Source organism: Pan paniscus, chromosome 3, assembly GCF_029289425.2.
Source record: "Pan paniscus chromosome 3, NHGRI_mPanPan1-v2.0_pri, whole genome shotgun sequence".
NCBI lineage: Eukaryota > Metazoa > Chordata > Mammalia > Primates > Hominidae > Pan > Pan paniscus.
Window position 1 is genome coordinate 172,478,873 of NC_073252.2, and position 25,700 is coordinate 172,504,572.

At 35.7% G+C, this 25,700-nt stretch overlaps 1 protein-coding gene across 4 annotated transcripts in view; it reads right to left on the reverse strand.

The window, feature by feature from the left end:
• Positions 1-25,700, reverse strand: part of GLRA3 (glycine receptor alpha 3) — a 182,694-nt gene that overhangs the window by 82,220 nt on the left and 74,774 nt on the right. For all 4 annotated transcript variants that reach the window (XM_003823430.5, XM_055112014.2, XM_003823429.5 and 1 more), the window contains one exon: positions 5,640-5,863. In XM_003823430.5, coding sequence (XP_003823478.1) covers positions 5,640-5,863 — 224 coding nt within the window. The remainder of the gene's footprint in view (positions 1-5,639; positions 5,864-25,700) is intronic.

Here is a 25,700-nt window from a genome sequence, read left to right on the forward strand (position 1 = left end):
AACTGAAGATATGAAGCATTTGAAGATTTCAAAGTCCTGTGAGATTTTCAAAAACAACTCAGAAAAAATTAAGTTTTGGATTGTGCAAGCCAGGATATAGCAAACAAAATCTAGGAGCCGAGAGACCATCTGTTTCATTTGAATTCATACTGAAAGACAAAAGATGCATTTCTAAATTATTTCATACCTTTCTTCAAAATATTAGAAGAAATGTGAGCAATTCATAATGGATGATGTCATTTATAAGAGACAAAATTCCAGTTTTATTCCAATACTTTATGACAGAAAATACTTGAGCATTTCCAGGGGACATAGTAGCAAGATCTCATTAATTGTATTTAAATTATTTAAGTGTTCAATATAATAAATTTAGTATTCTTTAATATAATGCATTTGAATGGGCACAGTTAAGGGTTTTAGTACAACTGTCATCTTGAAATCTTCTTAATAACAAGATCTATCCTATTTGACAAATTTTTAGGATGGATGGAATTAAGCGCTTTTGTCTTTGATGACATATTGTTAGTAAGAAGCCTCTCAAACAAAAAGTAGTCTAGGTTTTATATTCTATTTTGTTCAATGATCAGGGAAATACTAAAAGCTCAGTAGTGTGTTCTTTGTATTGACTTTCTCCAACTCCAATAAGACTTAAAATAAATACATGTTGATAATCATGTAAGATATGTTACATACAAACACACACAACTACAATAAATAATCTAGATATTCTATCTTTGCAAAATGACTATTCCATGCTACCTGGTGATATATTTTTGCAACCTATGCAACCCCAAATCTGTCTGAAGTGAAACAGTACTTCAAAATATAATTAAAAATAAAATGACACCTTTTACAAAAATAATTTTTAACTTAGCAGGAAAGAATGAAAGTTATTTTATTCATACCCTGTCATGGGTCCCCTGATAATATTCTTGAACCCACAGCACAGAGGAGTGAAGAATCATGACCTCATGTTAAGAGACTTTATAACTTAAAATATATGTGTTTAATTCATAAGTGATACATAACTTGTTATGAAAAATTCAAACAATATAAAATTACATATAGCAAAATGTACAGTTCCCCTTTATTCCTGCCCAAATTCCACTATTCCTATTCATTTCTAAATTGTTTGGGGTTCATCTAAACTTCTTCTGTAGACATATATATGTATATTTTTACATACATAGCTATGCATATATATATTTGTGTGTGTGTGTGTATATATATATGTGTATATATATATATATGCCTTAAATAAAAATATACAAAACATTTTTCTTGAACTGAAAGATATCATGTAGGCTTACACTCAGGTCTATCTCATGCAAGTTATTTCATAATATGGGGTTATTACTGTGTTCAGTCATGTTCTTATTAGTGAACATATATAGGCCCTTTTTTGTTGCTATTTCAGTGTTTCGGTGGGTCTCTTTGTAAAAGATATCTTATGTACACATACGTATGTAATTTAGATTCCTAGAAATAGAAATGCTGAATTGAAGGATAAATGAGTTTCATATTTTTATATATCTTGACAAATCCTCTTCCCAGTTAACATCAAGTCATGTGACCACAGAAGGGATATTAGACAGCTCGAGATCTTACCGGTCTCATTAACTTCTGTCAATGCATTTATAAAAAAAGTTATCTCATTTGTTTCTTTCATTTTCCCCTTACATCTGTCTTATAATTTTTGCTTGAACTGTCAAATATAATTTAGGAAACTCAAAATGAGAAGGAAAGTCTACTGTATTCACTCATATTTTTGCTTCCTGTGTCCTTTTTTCCTTCTTGATATTCGTATGCTTCTTCTTTTATCATTTTCTTTTTTTTAGAAAGCTTCTTTGACCATACTTTCCAGGCAGATTTACTTGTGATTAATTCTCTATTTTCCTTTATCCAAGAATGTTTTGATTTCCCCTTTATTCCCGAAGGATATATTCCCTGGGTACAAGATTCTCAGATGAGAGTTCCTTCCTTTCAGCACCTAAAAAAATATTTGTAGCTTCTTTCTGGCTTCAATGACGTCTAGAAAAATCTACTCTCATTCTAATTGTTTTTCCTGCATAAGATATCATTATTTTCTGGATGCTTTCAGGATTTGTATTCAGTTTTCAGAAGTTTATGCATTATGTGTCTTCATATGGACATCTTTGGATTTATCTTGTTTGGGAACTCAACTTCTTGAATCTGCAGGCTCACGCCATTTGCAAAATTTATTAACATTTCAGCCATTGTTTTCTCTAGTTTCTTTTTAGCTTCATACCCTTTCCCCCCTCTATCTGACACTCTGATGACATGAATGTTAGATCATTTGTTGTAATCTCACAGATCCCTGAGGCTGTTTCCCAGGCCCCACGGCCAATCTATTCATCTCTGTTGCTCAGATTGAGTAATTTTTGTTATTCTGTTTTATGGTTCACTGATTCTCTTTTCCATCTTCTCCATTTTTTTTGGTCCACCCATACACTGAGCTTTCATTTTGATTATTGTATTTTTAGGTCTAAAATTTTGATTTGGTTTCACTTTGTAGCTTCTATTTCTTTGCTGAGGCTATTATTCTCATTTGTTTCAAGCATATTTGTAATTGCTCACTGAAGCAAATTTATCATGGCTATTTTAAAGTCTTTGCCAGATATCTAACATTTTTGTCTTTTCTTTTGAGACAGGGACTTGCTTTTTTACCCAGGCTGGAGTGCAGTGGTGTGATCTGGGCTCACTGCAACCGCTGCCTCTTAGGCTCAAGAGATCCTCCCACCTTAGTCTTCCTAGTCACTGGGAACACAGGTGAACGCCACCTTGCCCAGCTAATTTTTGTGTTTTTTTGTAGAGACAGGGTTTTATCACATTGCCTGGGCTGGTCTCAAACTCCTGGGCTCAAGCAATTTGCCTGCCTCAGCCTCCCAAAGTGCTGAGATTACAGGGTGTGAGCCACCACTCCCGGCCTCATCTTTGTCATTTGGATGTTGCCATCAGTTGATTGTCTTTTTCCAGAATTATTGAACATTTATGGTTCTTTGTATGATTTCTGGTTCTTTGTATGATGAATGTTTCTTGGTTGAAGCCTAGACATATAAATACTATTTTATTAGACTCTGGCTCTTATTTAAACTTTTTTGGTTTTCTCTGACATTGCTCTGCTTAGGCAAGGGAAGGTGTTATCTTGTGTCTGTTTCCTAACCACTCTCTATACAGGCCTGTGAGGGGAGAGGCTCCGCCTTATTGCTGGATGTCCCAGGTGTAAGCATGATGTCCACTGACACTATGGTGAGAGTGGCCTCAGAACTGCTAGGTGATGTTGAAAATATTGACTGTCCACTAAGTCTTCTCTAAAACCACCTCAGCAGAGAGGGAAGGTATGCCTTGTTTCTGCAGGGAAAGGGAGGAATTCCTGGCTTTCTATGTGGTCTTCCTGGCACTGTGAGGTATGAAGCTCACTATAGGATGGTGGGCATGAAAATCCAGTTCATTATTTGTCCTTTCCTGACACTATCTTGAGTTAGGTGTGATGGTACCTCAATACCACCTGGTAAGACTGGAAGTCTGGGCTCCCCATTTGGGCTTTGCTGTCTTAAGTGGGATTGCATTTCTTCCTGTGGTGTTGGGCTGGAGTAGAAAGTTGTCTAAAGCTTTTCTGTCTTGCTAGGCTTCCCCTTTCCTAACCTCTAGGGAATGTTAGATTTGCTAGAGAAATTAGGCTTTTGTTGGGACTTTGATTTTTGTCTGTACCTGCTGATGTTGCCATGTTGCCAGTTTCTTCATCTTCAAGTCTAGGATGTACGAAGCAAAAGGAAAATTCTGGGAATTCACCTCCACGTTGTTCCTCAGGTTCCAAGGTACATAGCCAGCCTGTGCTTATATCCACCACTGGGCATCTCCTTAAGTTTGTTATACGTACTGTGTCCAGGTTTTTTAGTTGTACTTAGCAGGTAGAATAGAAAAAAGTATGTCTGTTCCATCTTCCCAGAAGTGAGATTCTTGCTATCTTTTGATATTTAGTGGTGGGGCGGGGTTGGGGGAGGGGTGGATTTTTGGTAATTTTTTTAAAAGGTGCAAAATTATCTTGCATAGACCTGGAATTCACCACTAATTTACTCATCCATATGGGAATATAGGGCTTATTAGTGGTGGAACCTGAAATCTTCCTTTGTGCCATATGTAGCAGTTAATCACTCAAGATTATATTAGTACATATTAGTTGTTTCTCAGAATTCTGATGAAAGGGTCAATTCACAATAGAGTGATGTCACCTTGTCACTTCTAGAAATCAATAAATGTATGGAAAAGAAATCTGTTCACATGAACTAGGTAAATGTGAAAAGCAGACATAATGTATTGGTATGCAGAGATGAAGAGCAGACATGGGATAAAGCATTATTTATAAAACCACTTTGCAGAAAAAAAATTTTCAAAGTCACTAAGCTATTCAGATTACATTTTAGAATCCTACTATTTTATCCCTGATATTGGGCATATGAACTCCAAATCAAATACTCCCATTCCTGATGAGAAGGAAAGTTTACAAAAGAGAAGATAAGAGAGAGATAAAACAGAATGAATTAATTTTAAGCCTAAGACCTCAATATTAAGCCTACCTTGATACCTTTTAAAACATGATACTGGTGAAAAAAGTATTTAAATATTTGGCTCTTGCTAGAAGTATAACATATTCTCCCTCTTCTAAGAAACATGACATGAATTCTGTTCTTATGTCCTGTTCTTCACAATTAAACTAAATTAGAAAAACAATTATGGAAAATTTTTAAATAATCACTTCATTTTAGAAGATTTTTCCAGATGTGACAAAGATCATCAAGTATATCCTGTAAGTAGCTATTTACTGACTCTACATTTGTTTCATATTTAATGAACTGCCAAAGTTAAATGAATCCTAGAGTTCAACTCTCAAAAATTTTTTATTAGAGTTTATTGTTTGGTATTAATTATTATTCAATATTGGTATTTTTTAATGCTATACACTCTTCTGATAAGTCAATAATGTGGAACATAAATGTAAATAGTATCTTTTCCTGGGATCGTGATTAAGGTTTTGTCATCCATTTTCACATAATACAGTGATTTTTTTCTTCCCTGCCTTGTTCAAGGTTTATCAACAAATTGTCACTTTGCAGCATGTTAGAAAGGATGAAACTTGAACAGCTAGGGCAAAAATGCAAAAGAATGACCAGAGAAGCTCAAGGATATTTAAAAAAACCAACATATGTACCCGAAAAATAATCTATGTAAAATGTATCTCAGATGAGAAACCTAAACATTTCTTAACCTATAAATATTTAAAGAAGACACATATACATAAAAGTATTATCACAATGTATGATTCAGCTGCCTTTCACTTTGCCTTTAAGATTCCTGACAACCTGGCTGATATTAAGAATCACCAGGGACATTTGTTTAAAAAGTGGATTTCCAAGAATTACTTATGTAGTTCCTGAATCTGGAACTTGGGTCTGTTATTATTGATCAGACATAGTTGGGAAACAGTCTATTAGAGGAACTGAAGTGCAACAATGATAGCACTTGTTCAAAAATGTCAAAACTCTCACCAAACAAACAAACCAACAATACACCACGATATTCTATTTCACTGAAATCGGCAATTTAAGTCCACGACTCACCTTATTGAATAAAGAACATTTCCATTTTTGAAAATTCTTAGCAATTTGTTGTCTGTAGTGACTTCATGAAAGTTGGCACCCTTTTCATTGGCGAAGAACAAATCAGGTTTCCAAATGGAGTCCAACATGGAGGGGTCGAGGTCTAAAGAGTCGTCAGGATATTCACTGTACGCGAGGCGGGGATCATTCCATTTCTGACGAAGAAAGATATTCACTCTGTAATCCTATGATAAAAGAATGAAAGAAAGAAAAAAAAAACCCTGCTTTAAAAAGTTTAAAATCCATAGTGTCAGTATGGTGCCAAGGCAGGCTCATCAACTGTAGAAAATGTACCCCTCTTGGGGACGGGGTGTATAGTTAATGGAGGAGGCTATGCAAGTGTTGGGACAAAGGGAGGATGGAAATCTCTGTACCTTCTTCTCAATTTTGCTGTAAACCTAAAACTCCTCTAAAAAATAAAGTCTTATAAAAAAGAGTTTTGGATCTTATGTACTGTTCTTTGGGTTTTTCTGAATTATAACAGGAACCAATGGCATCCTCGGGTACTCCCATCCCCCAGGATCCTCACTGATTACCACGTAAAACAGTCATCCTAGTTCTGAGGTTTTGGCCATGTCTTCAGTGACCTATATGCCTCCAAAGAAAAGACCACAATTTATCATGTTTAAAACTTGCTGTTCCATTCAAATTTTACTTTCTTGCTTTGTCAGAATAAAATGTTGGAATGCTGTTAGACACTTAGAGAAAGATATTTTCTTCTTTGCATTTATTTTTAGAATAATTTATTTTAGTAGATATCCAATAACATCCAGAATATATTTAGTGAACTTTTCTTAAAAGCTCTCTGTGTTACAAAAATGACCATATACACTTTTTCACAATGAAAGCCCATTTTCTCACATTTAATATAGCATGTAAGTTCTATGAAATAAGTAATTTGAGAAAAATAAAAGCTGACTTTATAATAATGAAAGAATAATAAAGGACGATTATTGTCCATAATACTTCAAGAAGATTTGGCTAAAGAGATTTCCCAATTAGATCTTTCATAGTTAATTTTAAAAGGAGTCAATGCTTTCAACTAAATTATTGCTCACAATTTTGGACTAATGCGTAGAATGACAAATGTTGACAGCTGAGTATATGTGTAGTGTTTGTATATACACAGTATATGAAAATAAGTACCACATATGTCTTTATAAATATTTTTTTCTAGATTTTTGAAATGAGCCAATAAATTAAATATAGACCTCATTGTAAGCATGATTAAAGCAAACATTATAAGACCACTTCATTTGCATGCAAAATAGCCAAGGCTGAAGATACTCACAAGAACTGAAAACCATTTTTCATCTATTTTTCTATTTCTTGAATACCAAATTATGAGACATCAGAATATAGTAAACAACCAATCACAACGGATGCTTTAATAATATCAGAACAGGTAGATTGCTTATGTTATTGGTAGGTCAAAGTCAGAGTTTGTACTGAATGTTACAAATCTGTACATCCTCTTGATCAATATTTGTGCCCTGAGACTATATTCTAACTGCAACTAAGGTTACACACCAGAAAATATTGTTTCTGCTTGCTAGCTGCCCCATGTATCTTCCAAAGTGACAATGGAGTGGAGTTCACTTCAGCTTTTTGCCAGAAAGCTCACGATATTGTGGAAATCTCACTCGCCACAAGGATCTACAGAACCTGTAAATGGGGATATGTGAACAAGCTTCTACCAGCCTAGAACAGGTCATCTTCTCTTAGCCTGTAGTCCAGGGCACCAGGAAGCACAGCTCCATGGTTGGTGGCCAGTTCTTGTTTCCTTCGCCATTCTCCAGTGTGTGCCCTCAATACCACTAAAGGAATCAGTGATTGACCAAATCAGTTTCTCTCTGCTTTATAGCCAGGAGAAGACTGAACAAGGTCAAGTTACAATCATACCTGCCAGGAAAGATAACTGACTAGTAAAGAATGTACATTTGTACTGATTTATAAGATACATAATCAAGTTGTTTGAAGCACTTTTGCTGTAACATTTCTTGATTTAGAACTCTCTGTAGCTGTTCACCACACTTAGGCTAAAATAAAAGTACTCTTTAAGTTGCAGTATATGTAATAAAATTTGGTAGAATCTCTTTATCCTTATGTTATTAGTACTAGTGATAAACTTTACAGATACATTTTCATTTCTTCCGGGAACACTTTTTGCTCCAAATGTGTGCTAGAAAAGATGTTTAGTATCTTTCAGCTTCTAAGTAATACAAGGAAAAAGCAACAGTCACCTGTCACCAAGGCCAAATGTTATCATATACCCATTGTAATGCTCTTTCTGAAATATCTCTATCTCTTAATACATTTAGTTTAGGGAAGTAAGAACCACATGAGGCCCCTGGATGACAATAATCCTGTCATTCGTGACAGCATGGAAAATATGATTTTGTGGTCTATTGTACTGCATGGTAAGTACAGTTAATAATAATGTATATTTCAAAATCGCTAAAAGAATAAATTTTTGACATTCTCACTCCTAAACTATATTAAGTTAGTGAGATGATGAATATGTTAATTAGCTTGATTAAATCTTTCTATGCTTTGGTTCAGGGCCAGGGTTCAAAGCAAAACAAAAATAACCATGTCCTGAAAACCTTAGAAACTAAGATTTTACTGCTCCTTACAGTTTTGGTTTTGCTTTGCTTTGTCTGCAAATGAACATTGAGATGGAAAGCTATTAAATAACCAAATTCGGCATTTCAAAAATGTTTTTTTAAGGCTGATTCTTCATAGCCACAGTATCCCATTATACCCAGCAACCAATTATATAAATTATTTTTGAATTTTGGCCATTTGTGAAAACGTGTAAAGAAAGGGGCAAGTAAACTGACAGTCAAAATAGTACCACCCTAAGAGAAGTCCTAATAACTAGACTTGAAATAACTTGCCTGTAATAAAATTCCCTGGAGTGAAGAAGAAAAAGGGCCTTGTACAACACATTTTGTATATGGCAAAAGGTTAAATTACATCTCAACATGACGCTACTCAAGAAGGCAACTTGGAGTGAATTAAAAGTTCAAATATGATGGGTAAAATTTTTTAAAAGAAAATTTAGCAGAGTATGTGGCCTTGAGGTAGGACAAATTATTTCAAAAGCACAATAATATTGATCATAAAATAAAGGTTAATAAATTCTACGATGTCAGAATTAAGAAATTCTGTTCATCCAAAGGTCACTTAAGGTTAATGAAAACATAAATTATACTGCAAGAAGGTATTTGCCACATATACAACTGACAGTTGATTATTAACATACTTTAAAATATTTCATACCAATAATTGAGAAAAAGAGAAACAACTGAGTAGAAAAATGGCCAAAACAATCACAACATTTTACTAGGCAGGCATTGCAAATACCCAAGAAGTATCTGAAAAAATGTTCAACCACATTAGTAAACAAAGAAGTGCAGATTAAGATATTAGTGAGATACCATTTTATATTTACTGGGCTGTTAAAAATAAGACTTTTGATGATATCAGAATTTGTCAAAAATACAGGGCAAAATAATCCTTTATACATCACCGCGAAAAGTATAAAAAGATGGAAAAAATTGGCCAGGTGCAGTGGCTCATGCCTTTAATCCCAGCACTTCGGGAGGCCGAGGTGGGCGGATCACGAGGTCAAGAGATAGAGACCATCCTGGCCAACATGGTGAAACCCCATCTCTACTAAAAACACAAAAATTAGCTGGGCGTGGTGGCGTGCGCCTGTAGTCCCAGCTACTTGGGAGGCTGAAGCAGGAGAGTCGCTTGAACCCAGGAGGCGGAGCCTGCAGTGAGCCGAGATGACTCCTCTGCACTCCAGCCTGGCGACAGAGCGAGACTCCGACTCAAAAATTTTTTTTAAAAATGGAAAAATTAACATTGTAACATAAATTTGATATATGCACACTCAGGATACAAACATTTTAGTTCAAAATACAAAACTTAAAGAAATCTTTATGCTTGTGCAACAGAAGACATATACAAAAGTATTTATAGCAACACTGTTAGCTCTAATGAGAAACCAAGCCAAACCAAACCAAAACCTGGAACCAATTCAAATATCCATTGGCAGAAAAATGAGTAATAAACTGTGCCATGTCAATAAAATCAAATACCTAGTAGTGAAAATAAATTACCACCATTTCCAATGATGAGGATGAATCTTATAAACGTAAAACAGTAAAAACAAAAAAAGCAAATGCTGGAGATATAATGTATGGCACCATTTTTGTAAAATTCAAAACCAAGCAATTTCTCTCTCTCTCTCTCTCTATATATATATATATTTATGTGTATGTATGTATATGTGTATGTATGTGTATGTGTGTGTATATACATACATATACATATTCATCAATATAGAATTATAATTACCAACTTTATGATAGTGATTACCTACGGAAATGCTGGGGAATGAGATAGTGAATTATACAGGTATCTTTAATATTGGTAATGTTTTAGCTCTAAGTCTAGGTAAAGGATTCAATAGTGTTTATGTTATTAAATTATACGTCATCACATATATATTATGTATGTAATTATATACCAAAAGAAATCTTGTTATCATAAGAATCCTTATAGCTGAAAGAGGAGGAAGAGAGTCAGTGCCAAAATGAGGTGATGTGAAACTGACTGGGTCTCTGGTGGAGGAAAAGGGCCAAGAAAGAGCCAAAGAATGTGGGCAGCCTCCAGAAGCTGTAAAAGCAAAGGAATGGATTTTCTCCTAGAGCCTCCAGAAGGAACACAGCCCTGTAGACACCTTGAATTTCGTCTGGCAAAACACACTGGACCTCTGACCTTGAGAAGTGTAAGGTAATACATTTGTGTTGTTTAAGCCACTTGCAGAATAAATATTTTTAAAGTTTTCTGTATGTTGTGTTTTTTTGACATCTTAAAAAATCCTTCTGGCTGTGAAGAGACTACCTCTCCCAAGTGCCAGTCAAATTTCAGAGATAGCAAAGGGCCCAGCCTGGAGCATGTCTTGAGTAAACAAACTCATAACCTCAGAACCTTCCCTCCTCTATCAGCCAGTGCACCCAGAAGACAGTGTTCCTGTGCCTTAGTCATCTCAGGGCTAGGTACCAGGCAACTAGAAACCATCTCTATAGCCCAAAGCCTGGCAAAATTATTCAAACGAGGCAACCCTAAATAAATAGTTCACCTTGCCCTGCCTGCCTTTGCAGAAGAAACCTCAATAAAGGCTGTGGCTTAAACTTTCATGCTCCTACCTTCTGCTTCCTGACCACCATGATGTCTTTCCCACATGGCCCTGCATGGGATGCTGTGCCTCTTGTCTCTAGGACCTGTGAGTATAATAAACGGTGTTTTTTCCTGAGTCTCCCTGTTTCTTCTGTGGCCACATCAGACTGACCATCTCGTAAAAGAACAGAAACACCACTCAATTTGTGGCAATGTGTTACAGTAGCAATAGGAAACTATTATATCTTTTTGAACTGATTTGCATACAATATTATTACCAGTTTTCGAAGACATCTCTAAAACAATAGACTTTTTTTTTTTTGGCCAGTAATTGGAGATGGTAGAAAACTTAAGGCAAATACCACTGGATTCATAGCCAGATGGAAAAAATAATCCAGAATTCTTTCTGTTTTAAAAAATCCTAATCAGAGATCTTGGCAAATTTCAAAATGATCAGAAAATAATTCACCTTTGTCAAATAATCAAGAATGAAGTTCAGACTTCTTACCAATGTCTCAATGGTTTAGCTGCATAAGCTTTTACAGTTCTGAAGTGCTGTACAATATAGGTTCCCATGCGTCAGGAAGCACAGAATACCGACACCCAATGGTGCAATAATTGCTTCTAACATCATCTCTGTGATATCCTCCATGTTGCCTATACCATCTGCTCTAAGAACCCCGCCACAGGGAGGGTGGTCGTCTGGGGCCACTGATTCTGCAGTAATGGCCCATTGGGAAAGTGCCTTTCAATTCTCAGTTACTAAAGCAACAGGGAAGAAAGTCATTTTATAAGAACTATTTAGAGGCTTAAAAGGTTATCTTAAATCTCCCTCTGACTTCTCCATTATCCATATGTACAATTATTCTCCTAGAAAAAAGAAGATTTTAAAATTCCAAAATTTTTTTAAAAAGCAATCTAATTGTGTACCAATTCTGGAAACATGCAATTAAGAGGGATTGATTAGAACATAAAATGTGCTGGATCAATTAAATAACACTCTTCATATCTCATTTAGTAACCTCTGCGTAAATATAAGATTGAAAATTAAAATACTAGCAAAAACAATACAAAGCTGTATTCCATTAAGAATACTACCCATTCTGTACACTCAAATGCAATAATTTCTGGAGAGGTAAACTTAGTTCATGGGAACACTCTTTCAGAAGTTGAAATAAATTGATTTCAATTAATATAGCTCATTCAGTTTGTGGGCACCTCGATTTAGGTGTAAACACCTACAAAGGGCCAGTACTCCTAGTAGCTGCTTGCTGTCAATGAAAAATAGTAATTTTTGTTGCTCTTGGATTGCAAGGTAACAAATTAATCTCCCGCTAAGGTGCTGCACAGCTGTGCTCCACATGCCCCCATTCATCCACCAGCCCCTTCTGTCTTTGATGCTCACTTAATATTTCTATTCAATTCTCCTTTGTCTGCTAATTGTATGACTAATTTTCAGCCTTAAAAAAAAAAAGGCTAGATAACCAGGTGGACTTCACTCTGTCCTTCACAGCAAGTTGTGTCAACAAGCCTGTGGGTAGGAGAAAAAAATGGCAGAAGTTTCTACATCATTTTTCTGCCCACTTCTCAGCTCCTAAACTCCAATTTACTCCATTTTGTGTCAAACCCACTAGGAAGAGGAGGCTCATCTACCTCTCCTGGTTTAGACAACATGGACATGGAAGTCTACTAATACTTTTGCTCATGACCTGAAATTTGCATCACAAATCCACTCATTCCAACAGAATATTCTCTCTGGATTGATTTTATTGCTGCTTGATGTTAATTACACAATTTACATGTTAAAATAAACATAATCATTTACACATAAGACATTAGTTTGTATTTTGTATATTTATTTATTTTATTTATTTATTTATTTTTTGAGATGGAGCATGGCTCTGTCTCCCAGGCTGGAATGCAGTGGTGCCAACTCTGCTCATGGCAACCTCCACCTCTCTGGTTCAAGCGATTCTCCTGCCTCAGCCTCCCAAGTAGCTGGGATTACAGGCACCTGCCACTGCGTCCATGTAATTTTTGGATTTTTTAGCAGAGATGGGGTTCCGTCATGTTCGCCAGGCTGGTCTGGAACTCCTGACCTCAGGTGATATGCCCACGTCAGCCTCCCAAAGTGTTGGGATTCCACCACGCCTGGCCTCATTTTGTATATTTAATATGTGGGCATCTGCTTACTATTATTTTTGGACCTTCACTAAACAATTGTTCTACTACTGGAACATATGACGTGGCTCCTAAAACAGTGAAAATCTCTGGGGGAATGAAGTATCATTTGGTCTTTGGAACATTCTATTATCAATCAACACTACAAATGATCTTCAAATCAGATTTCTAAGAATTTCTTCCCAGTAATGGGAAGAAAATTTTTTGAGAAAAGTTGAGAGATACTTCAAAATTTTGAGGTGGATAAGAGTGTCATAGAATCATAATGATTTTGAAGACATTCCAACTACTGTGTTTCCTTAAATGTCTGATATAAACTGTATTCTATTTTATTAATGTGTGTTTTTAAAATTTAAAAAATCGTGGTCAAATATACATAACATTTATCATCAAAGATGATAAATTTAAATTTAAAATTTTTAAAATTTAAAAATTTAAAAAATCGTGATCAAATATACATAACATTTATCATCAGAGACATTTTATACATTAACAGTATTACGCAGCCATCACCACCACCACCTAGTTTCACAACATTTTTTTCACCCCACAAGGAAATCCTGTATCCAGTTAGTGATCTCCTTTCCTCCTCCTCTAGTCTCTGGCAACCACTCATCTGCTTCCCGTCCCCATAGATTTACCTACTCTGGATATTTTAAATAAATAGAATCACACTATACGTGACCTTTTGCATCTGGCTTCTTCCACTTAGCATAAGTTTTTATAAGGTTTTATGGTACACTTAAGAACACAGAGGTCATTTGTTTATAGAAGTATGAAGGGCCTTTTTGAGAGAATTATGTATGTAAGGTGATATGTAATATGTAATAGTTTCAGAGATATATTTTTGGAAGTGAGTGTTCTATACACAATGATGTATATGTACATGTATAAGCCATCACAATGCCTGTATATATGTATTATACATAAAACCCATGGGAATCCACAATCATCATAAAATATGAAAACAATAGCTACTATTAATAAAATGATACTAACTTTCAGGCATAAAACTAGATGCTTTAAAAATAATTTGCAATTGAAGAAATAATAAGTAAAATTGCCCTGTATATAAAGTTTCAGGATCATACTGATGCTTGTAAAGGCCTAACAGCTTCATCTTGCATACAAGTACTTTTCATGATAGCGACATCTGACACTGTCAGGGTTTATCTATTTCCTTCACACTAATCAGTGTTTTTTTAAAAATATCATATGTAATTTGGGACTAATGTTATAGAACTAACAAAGAAAGAAAGATTTATTTTGGGCCTGCGTAAGATCAAATTTTACCAAAATAAATAATGTGAACCAAGTTTGTTTACCTCAAGTGTTTCCAGTTTAAAGATATCTAGATTTTTAGCTATACACACACATATTTAAAAATTTCATCTATTTAAAGGTTCACACTTCCCTTCACAGTTTTAATAAACTATTAACACGTAGTAGCTTGGCATTTGATAGAAGATATGGTTTAGTAAATAAGAACAAAGGAATAGACATTATTGGCAAAAACTTTGTTGTATTTGATATTTGTCCTCAGTAAGAAAACTGAACATAAATATAATTATTCCAATAATTATTTTCAAATTTTTCTGAATGCTAAGGCTTTTTTTTGTGGTTTTTTTTGTTGTTGTTGTTGTTGAGACAGAGTCTCTCTCTGTCGCCCAGGCTGGAGTGCAGTGGCACAATCTTAGCTCACTGTGACCTCTGCCGCCTGGGTTCAAGCAATTTTGGTGCCTCAGCTCTAAGAAGCCAGGATTATAGGTGCCCACCACCATGTCTGGAGAATTTTTGTATTTTTAGTAGAGATGGGGTTTCTCCAAGTTGGCCAGACTGGTCTCGAACTCCTGACCTCATCAGATCCGCACGCCTCGATCTCCCAAAGTGCTGGGATTACAGGCGTGAGCTACCGTGCCCAGCCAATGCTCATGCTTGTTATCACAGTTTTACATTTTAACTGATATTTAAATTTTCAGAAATTTAAACCACTTATTTTCTTTGGGAATTTTTTTTAATTCATGAGGGCTTTTATGGCATACAACTAACTATGAAATGTGAGAGGTTAAAAATTAAAGGAAAAATGTTCCACTTTGGAAGAATTTTAGTTAATGAAATATTATGTCAAAGAAAAAAAATAAATTGCATTTGTTTTCTTTCTGAGCAATTCAGATAATTCTTACATAGTTGTTTATTGATTTGGAGATTGGCCAAGGAGCTCTGTGGAGGTTAAGTGTACTGTAAAGCTGGAGAGGAATTAACTTCTGTTAGAAACTATCATTGAATATTGCTGCCTCATTTAGGACAGCTCTTGACAGTAACAGATGAAATGTTTGCTTCTTCTGCAACAAATAAAATTTTAAAGTCCACAATTCACTCTTAACTGAATAAGACATATATAACCTATTAAAATCAGAATTAAAAGAAAAATGTAATCAATCATTAGATATTTTCTACTTGGGTAGAGAACACCACTCATTTTAATATTTCTACATTTACAGGTATTTGGGTTTATGCATACATATATAAAGGTATTTGAATGTAGGGTATCACAGGCAAAAGATAGGTTGCACATTATAGTTTTGATCTGTTCTGAATCGATTGATATTTCTTTTCTCTGTAAAATTAGCTTGCTATTTATACTCGAATACTTTCATGACAAAAAATTATTTGAAGTGATGAGAACACATGTACTAAATTAAGCATCTTTACCAATGGTGTATTGTAGGACAAGAACAACAGCTGAGATCTCACTGCTTTTCATTCAGGCCTTTTGCTATCAAAATAACTCAGCATGCCACATAATATACTGCTTACTACAAGTGACACCATCTCATAGGCAAGGTCTCTTTTATGGTGGCAGATTATTTTCTCTCAGGGACTATGCCTATATACCAGCTGAATTCCACTGAGCAACTTCTGTTCAAACCATGTAGAAAAGGCTCAGTAAAGCCCTGCTCAGATCTCTGGCTTACAAAATCATGGCATGTAATGAAATGTTTGTTTTGTATAAACCACAAAGTTTTGGGATAGTTTGCTATGCAGCGACAACTGGAATAGAACTAGGAAACTAGAAGTGGGTGCTGCTCTAAGAAGAAAACTTAAAACATGTTCCCTTGACTCTGGGAGCAGGTAGCAAGAAGTAGGTTGCAAGGATTTGAAGAGATTGTTGTGATGGCTAAAGGAATGAGAAGGAAATTCTTATTAGAGGAGAGAAAAGAAAATCCACCCCTATATTATGGGGCAGAAAGCTTGACAACTCATTTCAGTAATGTAGAAAACAGAATATGCAACTAATGAACTGTTGCATTTGGCTAAGAATATTTTCTGGTGAATTCTTGAAAAATTCCACTTCACTTTTTTGTGGGCTCCGGGTAAAGATCTTCTCAAGGATGTGACTACGACCCCTTGCCTATACTTCAGAAATATTAAAAATGTGCCTCATAAATGTTCTCAATTAGATTAAAAAGCTTCTAAGAATCATAAGAGCATTATCTCAAAGAATCTTGATTCCCAACCCAAGGTAGAGAATCATAGGAAGCCCACAAAAATGTTAAGAGAATTAGACTAGTAGAAGCACCATTGGCTTCATTTGAAATGGGCAGGGACAGTTCAAAATGCAAAGAGCTTGCAAGGTTCCCACATTTCTATGAGCAAGAAGTGGTATGAAAAGGCTACTTTGTAGCAAACATGGCTCATTTTTACCGAAAAGGAAAGATAACTCAGAAGGCAGAAACAAGAGCCAACATGGTAAAGTCAAGATCCACATTTTCTGGGAGCAGGACTGGGCCTTAATTATGTAACTGGAAGGATATGCTTTCCCAGGCTTCAGAATTGCTATGAACCAGTGACTACAATGTACTTCCCATCACCCTTTCCCTATTGAATGGGAACACGTTATCCCTATTGCAGTTTTCCTATTCTGTATCGCCTCTGTAGGCTGACTTTGTGTGGGATAGAAAACCTGTTCTTAAATTCACAGGTCTTTTGATCGAGAGGAATCATAAGATCCACCTTTTGGGAACCTCATTTGCACTCGCATCTAATTTAGTTGACACAATTCCAGACTTCAAAACAATGCTATAGTGGGACAAAAAAGCTGGGGTCTTTAGGAAGGGGTGTTTATGTTTTGCATATTGGAAGAATGTAAACAATGTCACTAGAAGGCCGACTGTGTCAGATTAAAGATGTCCTATGGGTTGTAAGAATCCTCAAAGCTATTACCCTGTCTCTTGAAGCGCTCTGAGACACAGCTGGCTGCTATGTCAGAAGTTAGAAACTCCAGAGAAACTACACTGAAGGAGCCACATGTAAGAACTCTGGTCAACAGTCCCAGCTGGGTCCAGATTTCCAGGCTTCCTCACCAAGCACTAGGCATATGAATGAAACCATTTTGAATGCTTAAGGCAAGCTGATCCTCCAGCTGAAACCAGAGATTTTATATCAATGACAAGAGGAGCAGAAAACTTACCCAGCAAATCCCTGCCTATATTCCTGATCCACATACATGTGAGACCTAATAAAATTGGTGTTGTTTTAAGCCATTTTATTGTTGATGTTCCTGCTTTAATTTGTTTTAAAATTCAGATAGAGCTTACATACAGAGCTGTACCAAATGCATAGAGATGTGTAACCACCATCACAGGCAGGTTACAGAATAGTGCTCTCACCCACGAATATTCCCTGTGTTGCCCTTTTGTCTTGAAACCATCCCTACACCTATTCCCGCAAAGCCAGTGATGCCTTCTTCATCCTCATTGTTTTGCCTTTTCTAGAATGTTGTATAAATGGAATCACACAATATTTAACATTTTGAGTCTGGCTCTTTCTTGACTTAAGTTATTGTGTGTATCAGTTTATTCCTCCTAATTGCTGAGTTGCATTCCATTGTACGGGCGTGCCACAGGGCTTATTCACCCATTGATGGACTTCTGGTGTTTTTCCAGTATTTTGTGATTATGGATAATGCTGATGTATACACTTGTGTACGGGATTTTATGTAAGCATACATGTTTGTTTCTCGTAAGTAAATATCTACGAGTGAGATTACTGGGTCATATTAAGTGCCTGTTTACATTTAGAAAAAAAGTGCTAAACTGTTTTCTAGAATGGCTGTACTATTTGCACTTCCGTCAATTATATATGAGAGTTACAGTTTCTTTGCATTCTTATCAGTAATTAGTAAATTCAGATTTGTTTAAAAAATTAATTTCACCTTTTCTAATATGTGTGTAGTTGTTCTCATTGTGGTTTTAATTTGCATTTTGCTAATGGCTAATGATGTCAAGTAGCGTTTTCTGCCTATTTGCAATTCGTATATCTTTTTTAGTGAAGTGTAACAAACATTTAAATTGCTCATTAAAAGTATTGTTTTTATTTTACTATTAAGTTTCTAAAGTTCTTTATAAATATTCTGGATACATATCCTTTGCCAGACATGAGATTGGCAAACTTGTTTTTTCACAGCATGTAGCTTTTTTTCCTTCTATTAACAGCATTTTTCACAGAAATAAAGGTGTTTAATTATGATAAAGATCCCTTTATCCATTATTTATATTTTTAAAATTGTACTTTTGGTGTTATATTTAAGAGCTCGTTACCTAACCCAAAGTCACAAAGATTTTCTATGTTTTTGTTTTCTTTTAATGATTTTATAATTTTAAATTTCATATTTAGGTTCACGGTCAACTACGAGTTAATTTTTGCATGAGGTATGAGTACGTATTGCAGCTTATTTTTTTCTTCTGCATAGTTGACAAATTATTCCAACACTATTTGTTGAAAAGATTAGAATGCTATTTTCTTATGGTGCAGAACCTAGGAAGAGCAGATTTAAAACTGTGTGAGGCAAGAGGTTATTTGTTCACACCTGAGTTTCGCTCATCTTTGAATCCAAATATATAAAATGGTTTTCTTTTGCTCAGACACACAGAATAATTGGCATTAGCTAGAAATTCCCAAGCATGGTTTTTGTGAGAGTAGTGATTAAAAAACAACAAAAAAGTCAGGTATGACAAAACACAATATATCACAACAATTTTGTTGTTAAAAGAAAGTAATTTTAAAAATAATAGTTAAAATTTTAAGAAATGTTATTTGTTAGAAAGCTGACAAGCTAAAATTGAATCTGTAGTTCAATATTTAACATCAGTAGAAGCTGTGTGAATGGATATTGACCAAGGACTCACCTAATTAAGTTGAGGGTAAGAAAATGTATTATTCGATGTTTTTCATAAGCTATTTTAAGAAACATAATTTGAAGAGTAGGAACACTAAAGCTTGCTTTGAGTATTGTTCAGAATGAAATAGTTGTATAACATATTCTGCAATAACTCTGGTACTAAAATTGTCAAGAGCAAGCAATTTAGTCTTAATATAAGTAATAAGAAAGAGAAACTCCAGAAAGGAAAGAGAATTGCAAAAATATATTGCATTCTGAATCAAATAGCCGCTGGGCTTTTACAGGGCAAGACACTGCTAAACTCATGGGGAAATTTAAGGAGGAAAAATCTCTCTCTCCTTTGTTTCTGATGTTTGCTTTTTCTTCAGTGTTTTGAGAGTAAAAAGAAGATAGATGGAAATTTAGACTTGCAATATGTGCCATTAGAAAGTTACAAAGCCCTTATGATCTCAGCAGAAAAATGACAGCTTTTAAAGCCTGTTCCCTGGTGCTTCATCACCTTTCCCAGAAGGATATAAATTACTGGAAGATAATTGCTGTGAATACATCATTCTTTTTCTTGAGATTCCCTGGTCCTTGTGAAACTCAATCTATGTCCCTAGGAGCAGAGGTGGTGGAGAAGGATGATACCATAGAAGAGAGAGGCAAAATTATTGAAGATCCATTCTGTTGGCTTGTTTTTTACTTTACCCTCCCCATTTAAAAGAATCAAGAAAGGACAACCTATTTGATTATATAAAACTCTGTATCTGTTGTGGAATATCCGTAGCTGTTGTGGGATAAAAATTATTTCAAAAGGAAATTCAGAATTAAGCTATTTCCTCTCTTTTAAATTTAGTCTTACAGAAAAGTTGCAGAAAATAAGAGTTTCTGTAAACCTTTTATACAGCTTCTGCTAATGTTAATATTTTACATATTCATAGTAGTTTTTGAAACCTGAAAATTAACATTGATACAATACCGTTAACTTACCTGCAGACCTATTTTGAATTTCACGAGATTATGAAAAAAGAATTCAAGATTATAAAATTAAAGAATCTAATATCCTCTAATATCCCTTTTTTTCTCGTGTAGGATCTAATCTAGGATCCCACATTGCATTTAGCTTTTAACTTAGTCTCTTCTAATCTGTGACAGCCCCGTAGTCTTTTTTTTCTTTTTTCATTTTTTTCTGTCTTTCATATCCTTAACACTTTTTAAGAATACCAGCCAGTTATTTTGTTGAATGTCCCTCAGTTTGGGTTTGTCTGATGTTTTCTCATAATTAGATTGGTATTAGTCCTTTTTAACAAAATGCTGCAGAAAGGATACTGTGCCCTTCTCATTGCATCATTCCAATAGCACATGATGTAGACCTGTTTCATGGGTGATGTTTAGCTTGGTCACTTGATTAAAGAAGTACCTGCCAGGATGATTCATGGTAAAGCTATAGTGAAGCTTATTTGGTACTATTTGCATGATATTTTAGGTTTCCTTATAACCCTTGAATCTTGGTGGATTTCAACAATTCTTATAGATATTTAGTGCATTTTTGAAACATTTTGTAATTTCTAAAGTTGAGATATTACATACAATAGGTGTTCAAGTTGAAAAAAACCACAAATAATGTATCTTAGAAGTGACAGCTCTGTGCCTGGGTTTATGAGTACAGAACAGGACCCCCTCTCTTGATCCATACACCACTGCAGCTGCAGCTGTTGCTGCTGCCATTGTAGGCTGGGACAGGCAAGCCAGAGGGCTGCCGGTCTGTGGCTGTGAGTGGTGACTATGTCCCCACTAGTAGCATGGCCTTTGTGGTGCTGCTGCCATCAAAAGTAGGTAGGCCTGAGAGCTATGTGTCTGGGGCTATGGTTGGCAACCCAGCATTGCAGCCACTGGCAACACCACCGTGCGGTGCTTGGGACCCAGAGGTTTGTAGCGCCACTGCCACTGCCATTGCCCACGCCACACTGGCTGCTCAGGGACCTAAGAACCCAATCACCTACGTGGCCTGTGACTGCCATTACTGGCATCAGAGCAAGCCACTTGGAGGACCAAGAAGAGGCCTGCCTGGTCCTACTGACACAGGTGCTGGTGTATGCTGCCCTGGGAGCCGAAGAACAGGCACATTCGAAACCCTGCTACCCCCACTGGGACCAGGACCTAAAGACTGGCCCACCTGGCATCCCTGCCCCCAGCGAAATTTAACCATACCCTCCACTAGTTCCTGCACCCTAAACCACTGAGGAAATCACAAATACCACCAATGCTGTTTATAGTCAAGTAAATCATACAAAGATTGCACGACTGCATGTACCCAGAATCAAAGCGAAAGGGTTCTAACCAATTGAAACCATTGATACATATTCAGGAAAAAGTCTTTCCTTGGGAATTCAAAGAATTGTAAGAAATGACTATTACACCAGTTACGTATATATCAACATAAGGACACCAGAAACATGATAAAGCAAAGAAATATGACGCCTTCAAGGGAACACAATAATTCCTTAGCAACAGACCCCAACTGCAAAGAAATTAACAAAATTATGAAAAAGGAATTCAAAATTATGATATTAAAAAAGCTTAGTGAGATAAAGAGACTTTGAAAATACAATACACAGAAATCAGAAAAACAATTCAGGATATGAATGAGAAATTTACAAGAGGGATAGCTATCTTAATGAAGAACCAAACACAAATTCTGTAACTGAAGAACTCCCCGAATAAAATGCAAAATACACTCGAGAGCTTCAACAATAGACTGAATCTAGCAGAAGAAGGAACCACAGAACTTGAAGACAGGTCTTTTGAAATAACCCAGTCAGACAAAAATAAAGAAAAAAGAATGAACAAAATCTTTATGATATGTGGGATAGCATAAAGCAACCAAACATACAAATTATTGGTATTCCTGAAGGTGAAGAAATGTTAAAAGGGTTTGAAAGCCTATTTAATGAAATAATAGATGAATACTTCCCAAGTCTAGCAGGATATTTAGACATCCATATACAGGAGGCCCAGTGTCCCCCAAAGAGATACAATGCAAAATGGTCTCCGTGACACTTTATAGGCACACTGTCTGAAGTCAATGGCAAAGGAGAATTCTAAAAACAGCAAGAGAAAAGCATCTAGTCACCCCTAAAGTAGTTACCATCAGACTAACAGTAAGCACTTACTATGTATTTTCATAGTTTTAGGTCATACATTTAAGTATACTTACTATGTATTTTCATAGTTTTGGGTCTAACACTTAAGACCCATTTAAGTGCTGACTTTTCCCTATAAAAAGGACATTGGTCTTGCCAAAGATTTTATGGCTAAAATCTCAAAAGCATAGGCACAAAAATAAAAATAGACAAATGAGACCATATTAAACTAAAAAGCCTCTACAAAGCAAAATAAACAGTCAACAAAATGAGGAGATAAGCTGCAGAATGGGAGAAAATGTTTGCAAGTTACTCATCTGACAGGTGACTAATATTCGGACCATATAAGGAACTTGAACAACTCAATAGTAAAAAAAAAAAGTTCCAAATAATCCCATTAAAAGATGGGCAAAAAACATGAGTATACATTTCTCGAAAGAAGACACATATCTTAAAAAGTGCTCAACATCACTAATCATTAAGGAAATTCAAATAAAAAACACAATGAGATATTATCTTATGCCAGTTAGAATGGCTATTATTAATAAGAAAAAAATAACAGATGCTGGTGAGGACGCAGAGAAAAGAGAACTCATACACTCTTGGCAGGAATGTAAATTAGTACAACCACTATGGGAAACAGAATGGAGATTTCTCAAAAAACTAAAAGTAGAACTACCATACAATCCAGCAATCTTACTACTGGGTATCTATCCAAAGGAAAAGAATTCAGTATATCAAGGGGATACCTGCACTTGTACGTTTATCACAGCACTATTCGCAGTAGCAAAGATATGGAATAAACCTAAGTGTCTATTAACAGGTGAATGAGTAAAGAAAATGTGTCATATATACACCATGGGATACTGTTCAGCCTAAAAAAAGTTTGAAATAATTTCATTCTCAGCAACATGGAAAGAACTGCAGGTCATTCTGTTAAGTGAAATAAGTCAGGTATGGAAAGACAAATATTGCACCTTCACACTCATATGTGGGAGCTAAAAAAAGTCATCACTTCATGGACATAGAGAATAGAATGATAGATACCAGGGACTGGGGAGACCGGGTAGTGAGAAGAGAGGGATTAAGAGAGGTTGGTTATGGTTATAAATATACAATTAGATAGAAGAAATAAATTCTAGTGTTTGATAGAGGACGAGAATGGCTTTACTTAGCAACAATATCATGTATATTTCACAGTAACCGGAAGAGTTACCAATATAGTTACCAGTTACCAACACAATTCCTGAGTTACCAATACCAATATCTGCTACCAATATTTCTGATACCAATACATAAAAATGGTAAACCCATGTGAAAATGATGTATGCCCCAGGTACGCTGACTTGAACACTATACATTCTATGCATGAAACAAATACTCACATGTACCCAATAAATATGTAAACCATTATATTAGGTTGGTGCAAAAGTAATTGTCATTACTTTTAATGGTGAAAACCGCAATTATTTTTGCACCAACCTAATATATCAACAAAAGAGGGAAAAACAGTGACAGAATCTTAGATGGTCATGTACTCACAGGAAGAATGAAGTCTTACAATTAAAGAATATGGGCTTGTCTGTGTTACACTCAGAATTTGTTTTTTTACATAATTATAATCAAACTACATATACTATGGATCCTTCTATTATTGGTCACCAATTATTCTGGCTTCTGCCTTTGTGGCTCTTTCCTTGAAGAAGAATTATATATCCCTGCTTTGCTGTACTCCGGAGTGGCCATGTGACCTAAGAGGTGAATATCAAAGAATTAGACAACGAGGACATAAGGGCAGTGGTGGAAAGAGTAGTCAATGAAGGAACAGCAAATGCAAGGAACAGATGTGAGATAAAATATTGCATACTCTAAAAAGTAAGAGTTCAAAGGGCATTCTGAAATGCACAGTGGGTTAGGAGATGGGGTGGGGCGAGAATTCAGTCTGATGACTTAAGGTGAGACAGATTATATAGGGCTAGTATAAGCCATGGAAATTTGAATTTTGCTCCAGCAGGAATTATTTGAGAGCCAATGAAAGAGCAGAAAAATGACAAGATCTTATTTGAGTTTTAGAAAGATCCAGGGTAGTGATTGGGTTGGGCAGTAAGGGAGGAGCAGAGTTAGATTCTGTGACGGTTCCTGTCACAACAGTTAGAGGTGATCCCCAAAGTGGTGAAAAAGTGACGTATCTGGGAAATATTTGCGGGGTAGAATTGCTGTGCCTTTGTGATTCATTAGATATTGGGCTTAAGGCAGGAAGAAATAGGTCCTCAATTTTCTGGCTGACTCAATGAGATAGCAAACAGGTGAAGCAGATTTGGATATGATGAGCTCCAGGAATTTGTACAATTGAGGGAGATAATCAGTTCAGATATTTGAGAAACCAACTTACTGATTAGACTACTGTGTCAGTGTACATTTAATCTTGCCTTTAACATTACAGCATATATATATGCTGTTCCAATAACATTATAGCATATATATATGCTGTTCCAAATACTATGTTTTAATGTTATTTTGGTTTGTTTTATACTTTCACATGGAGACACTTGGGCTATAGCTATTGACTGGACAATTACCACTATACATGGGGATGGCCATAAAGCCAAGGACAAGGATAAATGTACATACAGAGCATACGTGTAGCAAAGGCAGCGCCTCTGATTGAACCTTAATAATGGCTGGCATTCAAGAAATAGAAAGAAGATAATAGTGCAAATAGATTTGGGAAGGAGTGGCCAGAGAGTCAGAAAACCAGAGATGGTTGAATCAGAAAAGCCAAAGTAAGACAGTTTTCAAGAGCATAATCAACAGTGGCAGATTCTGCAAAGATGTCAAGAAAGTTAAAGCTTAAGTGGTTCATTGTTGTTATTGAATACTTTGGAAATAGCAATTTTAGTGAAGCGATTGGTGAAAAACCAGGCCTAAATAAGAGTATTCAGTAAGGAATTGAGGAATAGCATCAGGTACAACCATTTAAAGTAATTTGGCTATGAATAGAAAGAGAAATATGGGAATAACTAGAAATAAACAAATCCAGGGAAAGCTTTCATTTTAGGAGGGCAGTTAGCAAATCAAAACATTAAAGGGAGAAGACACATAAAGAAGAGTTGAAATACATTGAGTGTGGTCCTGGAGTAAAAAGGACTTCAGGATTTGATGTAGAAAAAATTGGGAACTAATCTTATGTAAAAGGAGGGAAATATGCCTCAATGTATCAGCAGGAACATTATACCCAGGTTAAATTTTAGGTTTGGTGGCAGGTAGCTAAAAGGTTTCTTGTGTTCTGGTCTCTATGTTTTCTGTGAAGACAAAGGTAAGGTCATCTGTTGAGAATCA